A 6,000-nucleotide genomic window follows, 5' to 3' on the forward strand; every position below is an offset into this window, starting at 1 on the left:
ATGGTTCGCTATCTGGGCAGACATAACTCCTCAGTGAGACACAGGAATGAGCAAAATAAGGGCTTGCATCTGCTAATAGAAATAAGCCCCCCTTTAATAACTGTCCTTGTGATCACAGTTGTGCTCATGTTTGCTGCTTTAATCCCGCATCATTGGTAGATTCCCCACCCCCCTCCACCTTTGATGAGATTAACGCAAAGCCTTCAGAACTAAGTATGCAATGGGAAGGGTGTAACTGGCAGCTTTATTTAGCCTTAGGGTAATTTGACATGTTTGGTCACCAACGGGTTCTTCTGTTACAGGCAGGAGAGCAAGCCTTTCATTTCTGCAAGAAGTCTTTAATTGTCTCCTGCATTCATTCCAACCTTGTCATTTCATGCAATTTTAGTGTTTTGGCAGGCTTTCAATACCAACCTTAGCAAAGAGCTTGAGCTGCGATTGAAATTTATGCACAAAGGGCACACACACAGTCCAACTACACTTAAACAATGAGTTCAATGAGAGAAAGTAACTACGGTATTTCAAAAAATGAGCAACTGAAAGTTCATTCCATTTCTCACTGATCTGCACTACTGCAGTGGCAAAGGCAGTGAACTACTCCTTTCCAATAGGGCAGAGGTCAGCAAACTGTTTCAGCAGGGGGCCGGTCCACTGTCTCTCAGACCTTGTGGGGGGCCAGACTATATTTTGGGGGGGAAATATGAACAAACTCCTATGGCCCACAAATAACCCAGAGATGCATTTTAAATAAAAGCACACATTCTACTCATGTAAAAACACCAAGCAGTCCCCACAAACAACCCAGGGATGCATTTTAAATAAAAGGACACATTCTATTCATGTAAAAACACGCTGATTCCCAGACCGATGGTGGGCCGTTTTGAGAAGGCAATTGGGCCGCATCCGGCCCCCGGGCCTTAGGTTGCCTACCCATGCAACAGGGCTAGGGTGGTCATGTGTCCTATTTTAAAGAGGACAGTCCTCTATTTGAAGGGCTGTCCGATTAAAGCCTAAGAACCGTTAGAAGGGAAAGCAGGAGGGGCCCTGAAGATGCCTTTCAGTTAGCACCTAGATACTTGCAGGCAGTCTGGGTTACTGTATTAATGCATCAATAAAACCAAGCATTTCTAAATCTCCATATATACTGGTACATACAAACTAGCACATGCATGTTTTGTGCAAATCTGTGTCCTGATTTGTTTTCTTGGGGTTGAGTAAGTTGCCACCCTACATGGGACCATCAAAGCAATTCACATTTGCAAATTTTATTTTTTTCATTTTAATAATTTGTATGCTGCTTAATATTGCAGTGTCTAAGTGCACATCAAATGAAAATAGATATATAAGAGCAACCACCACATTTCCTGGTAAGGGATGGGCTGAATGCCTTTATTTGACACTGCTGGGATGGGGGACCAATTGAGACGGATCTCTGAGACTTATGAGGAATCTGATGAATTCCTGAGTGATCTGGGAGCGGTCATAATGAGTTGCTGAGTGAAATGAAACCAATAAGCAGGTGACACCTAGCTCTATCTCTCTGTTTCATCTGAATTGGGAGAGGCAGCTGAGGTGCCAGAAAAGGTGCTTGGAGTAGGGTTGCCATATTTTGAAAAAGAAAAAAAAACTATGACAGCCATTCAAAGCAAATAAATGCAATTTGTCTCAAATTTTACCCCTGAAAAAGAGGGCGTGTCCTGGAAAAAGAGACACATGACAACCCAAGTTTGGAGGCAGAGACAGGGTAAAAGGTAAAGGGTAAAGGGACCCCTGACCATTAGGTCCAGTTGTGACCGACTCTGGTGTTGCAGCGCTCATCTCGCTTTATTGGCCGAGGGAGCCGGCGTACATGTGGCCAACATGACTAAGCCGCTTCTGGCGAACCAGAGCAGCGCACGGAAACGCCGTTTACCTTCCCGCCGGCTTGCACTTTGATGTGCTTTTGAGCAACGGGAGCTCACCCCGTCGCGGGGATTCGAACCGCCGACCTTCTGATCGGCAAGTCCTAGGCTCTGTGGTTTAACCCACAGCGCCACCCGCGTCCCCTTGAGACAGGGTGGATGTGGACAAATAAATTAAGTTGAATCTTGAAAAGACAAAGGTATCATCTGATTTCATCCTGTGGTGTCCCACAAAGACCACAATGGCCGTTGTACAGGTAATGTAATGCTCAGTTGTACAGGACCCAAGTAGCTGCTTCCTAAAAAGTTGGTCCTAACTTCCTGGGTTACAGTGCTACAGGCCCTTAAAGGAATTCTATAGTCCGTTCTTCGAACCAAGTGAAGAGCAATAACAGAAACCCCCTGCCTGTTTCCAGAGGAGGATAAAGTGACTTTTGTCACTCACATTCTGCTTGCACCAGTCCAAATGCATCTAATGGGCATTTTCTCTGAAGTGTATCCAACTTGCATAGTCTTCGTTGGGCCTTCTGCTGCACCTCCTCCCAACTACGGAAGATTGCAAGAAGCACAAAGCAGTTTACAGCCTGCATGGCAGCTGCTGTGATGTTAACACAGTGCTCCCCCCTCAACACTTCCATTTCAGACAGGAAGGGAATTCTTCTTGTCCTCAGCCACTGACTACATAGCACCCATGTATAAATCCCCATATAGAGCAATCAACATAGGACTCTGCCATCTAGGCACAAGCAGACTGCTAGGCCCATTAAAACAGAACGCCTGGGTCTGCCGGTTGTGGGGGCAGCGCCATCGCTGTTGACTCCTACTCTAGATTTGCAGGCATCCTGCATGGTTTTTACAAACAGCACAACTCTAAGCAAGATCCTTGGCTGGCAGACAGCAAGCAAGAACCTACCCACATCCAGCCACTAACATTACTTTGTTCCTTTTCTTCTCCCAGGGAAGGCTTACAGGGTCTGCTGAGGATACAAACAGCCCACCAGAGCAAAGAATAAATTAGCACAGCTGGACTGCACAGTCTTAGCAGCTACTGAGTACTGTGCACTGACAAGCTACTTGGCAGGTTATGTCACAGTTTACAGGCACTGATTCATGGCTGTTAATTAGCGGCTATGGAGCGCCAGCCCTGCACTAGGTGCTGCACACAAGGCAGAAGTGACAAAGTCCCTGCCCAGCAGGCTCACAATATTAAGCAGAAGACAGGACAAAAGCGAAGGGAGAGATTTTGAGAGAGGAGGAAGAAGGGTGGGAGGGTGAGCTGGGAGCAGACAGCGCTAGCGAGGCCAGGCCAGGGTGATTCAGGAAAAGGCGTCTACAGTTCGTGATACAGTTTGTTTTTCTAAAATAAAGGCAAAAGCAGGAACTCTCTTTGCTGCAGATTAGCATTCATCTGTACAATTAATTGTACAATTAATACTGTACTGACAGTATTAATTGCATTAATGGTATTGGGTCATGCTTTTTTTCTTTCGGAGGGGGTGTTGTTGATCACAAGTGAGAAGCAAAGTAACAGGATTTATCAACATCACTGTTGAAAACTTTAAGAGGGGCAGGGATGAGCAGGAGAAAAGTAAATCCCTGTCACTTCGGGGATCAAAATGCCAGTTAGGGCTAGTTCATTCAGTACATCTTATCTCCTAGCAAATAGTTCTGGATAAATGGGGCTCTCAAGCACGAGCATAGCCAGGATTTTTGTTAGGGGAGGTGGGTTTTTGGTAGCGGGGGCAGAACCTCAGATTTGTATTGATTTGGGGGGCTGCTGCCTCCGTGCCTCCTCCTTGGCTATGCCCACGCTTGATGTGTTGATCAGGCAATCACATACATGGGGGCAGCAACAATCCCCAGGATTGTTCAGATACTTCCCCCCCCCCCATTGTCACAGTCATGGTGCTCTCTGGAGACAATATGCATGATAACTTGTTACCAATTACATCCGCCCAGGCAAGTGCAAACCCAGGAAGAACTGGGTGGCTTAAAAATATATTGTGTAAATTGGCCCAGAGGTCAGAGCAATTTTATTCCTGGTTGCCAGAGCAGGCACTGACTTTTATGGCCAAAGCAACTGTCTTTCCCAAAAACTTAAGAGGCTCAAGGAAGCCCACTGTCAGCTCAGTCCGTAGAGAATGAGACTCAGGTTTCGAGCCCTACTTTGGGTAAGAGATTCCTGTAATGTCTGGGAGGGGGTTGAACTGAAGGATGACTCTCGTGGTACCTTCCCAATCTGCGATTCTGAGGCTGAGTTGCCCTTGTCATCGAGCCCGGACCCCTGCTGGCTAGGGACTAAATTACAGCCCAAACCAGGAAGACATCTCGAGCTCCACACCAGCCGAGCTTTTGACCACGCTCGGCAAGCAGATCCTTGCAGGACAAAACAAGCGAACAACAAACCACTTCACCCTCGATCCAGGCCCTACAGAAAGAGATCCCCGCTGCCATTCAGCAGTGCTTGCATGCCCGCGTCTGTGCTCCAACCACTCTCAAAAAAAAAAAACAAAAAACCATGGGCCGTGGTGTGTGTGTGCAACTCAGGCGCTCTCCGGAACTTCAGCTCAACTTCAGGCTAACGAAAGACTCGCGCATCGCCCTCGATGAGACCAGTGAAGCCATCGCAACCCTAAGAAAGGGCTCCGTTTCCTTCTCAGTGCCGCCGCCGAGCTCCTTTCCCCGCAAGGACTGGCTCTCTCTCTTCCCACCCTCCTCAACCCCGCAGGAAAGGGCGCTGCAAACTCACCCCAAAGTGCTGATGAAGCCATTGACCGACCCTTCGGCGTACAAGGAGACGATGTCCCCAATGTGCAAGAAGCTGGACATCTCATTCATGATTCCAACTCGGCTGGTGTCCCGACGCCTTGCCCGCCTCCCCCCCTTCTCCTCTCTCGAGCTGTTCACCTCCCACCCGGGCGATCCACCATGTGGCCGGCGGGGCACCAGGATGCAATGGTCCAAAGGCTCCTCCGCCAGAGAGGGGCGTCCGGGCAAGGGATCGCCCTCCGTTCACACGTGCTTGGGCTTATCCGCCGGGACGCGGCTCGGCTCGGCTCGGCTCGGCAGCAAACGAGGAGGGAAAGAAGCGCGGCTGTGTAGTTGGGGCTGGCGCGCGGTGGAGGGGGGGGGGAGCGGCGGAGATCGGCCAGAGATTTGCATGAGTTCCCAGCGAGACACTCTCTCTTTTTCGTCCAGCTCTCTACCTGCAGCCAATAGAAAGTGATCAGGAAGTCCTGATGAAACATTCGATGCAAATTGGGACTGCGAGCTGGGGGGGAGGGTGGCGGCGGAAAAGCCACACCCCTGCTGGCCACGCCCCCTCCCACCCACGGAAGAAACTTTTCCAGCATTGAAAAAGCAAGAAAAAAAAGTCCTTTGCTTCTGAAGAAGCGCCTCTCTTGCATGTGGAAGGAACAAGAAACTTGGGGAGGTGGGTGGGGAGGGAAATGAATTGTTTCCTCTGCTCCACCTCCCCGCCCTCGCCCGAAGTGTGTGTGCGTTTGGTGAGCTTCAAAAAGGAGCATTATCTGATTGTTCTTGCCGGAACTGCCCACGATTACGGCGCGAGCCTCCTGCCAAAGACAATGAAGAATGAAAACAAACAGACAAACACACACACACGCCCCTCTTTTTTCCTCCTTACACCAATCTTCTCCATTCACAGTCCTACCACGCTCTCTCTTGGGCTTTTGAATCCGATCCGAGGAGAAATGCTCTTAATTCGCGCATCAGTGAGCGCACGTGTGCATATACGCACACGTGTATAGACGCACAAGCCCACTCCACACCCGTGCTTCGTATACTTTCGTCGCCGCTGATTCACGTGGGGACAAAGTTGGTGGCGCTGAAACCGGGAGTTGCGCGCGAGAGTGCTCTCGCCGCGGTCCGGGAAAGCGGCCGCGCAGGCTTCCTGTCGAGGTAGGCGCTGCAGCTCAGCCTCCGGCGACACGCTGAAAGCCAGAGAGAGAGAGAGAGAGAGAGAGAGCAGAAAGCCAAGACTCGCTCGGGCTAACTCTCCCTTTTGTTTCGCTTGGCTGTAGAGTAGCTACGGTAGTTGTTTTTAAAGCGGCCGCGGCCCTTTATTCTCAGAATCTGC

The 6,000-nt window shown here is 49.6% G+C and overlaps 1 protein-coding gene across 2 annotated transcripts in view; it reads right to left on the bottom strand.

Annotated features, from left to right (window-relative positions):
- ITPR3 (inositol 1,4,5-trisphosphate receptor type 3) overlaps positions 1 to 5,149 on the bottom strand; it is a 107,180-nt gene extending 102,031 nt beyond the window's left edge. The window contains exon 1 of one of the 2 annotated variants that reach the window (XM_081195791.1): positions 4,651 to 5,130. In XM_081195791.1, coding sequence (XP_081051917.1) covers positions 4,651 to 4,739 — 89 coding nt within the window. In that variant the 5' untranslated portion in view covers positions 4,740 to 5,130. Of the gene's footprint in view, positions 1 to 4,650 lie in introns of both variants that reach the window. The other variant, XM_081195792.1, reaches the window with a different exon arrangement.
- Between the last annotated feature and the right edge of the window lie 851 nt (positions 5,150 to 6,000).

This window comes from Podarcis bocagei (assembly GCF_964188305.1).
Source record: "Podarcis bocagei genome assembly, chromosome: 5".
In the NCBI taxonomy this organism is placed as follows: domain Eukaryota; kingdom Metazoa; phylum Chordata; class Lepidosauria; order Squamata; family Lacertidae; genus Podarcis; species Podarcis bocagei.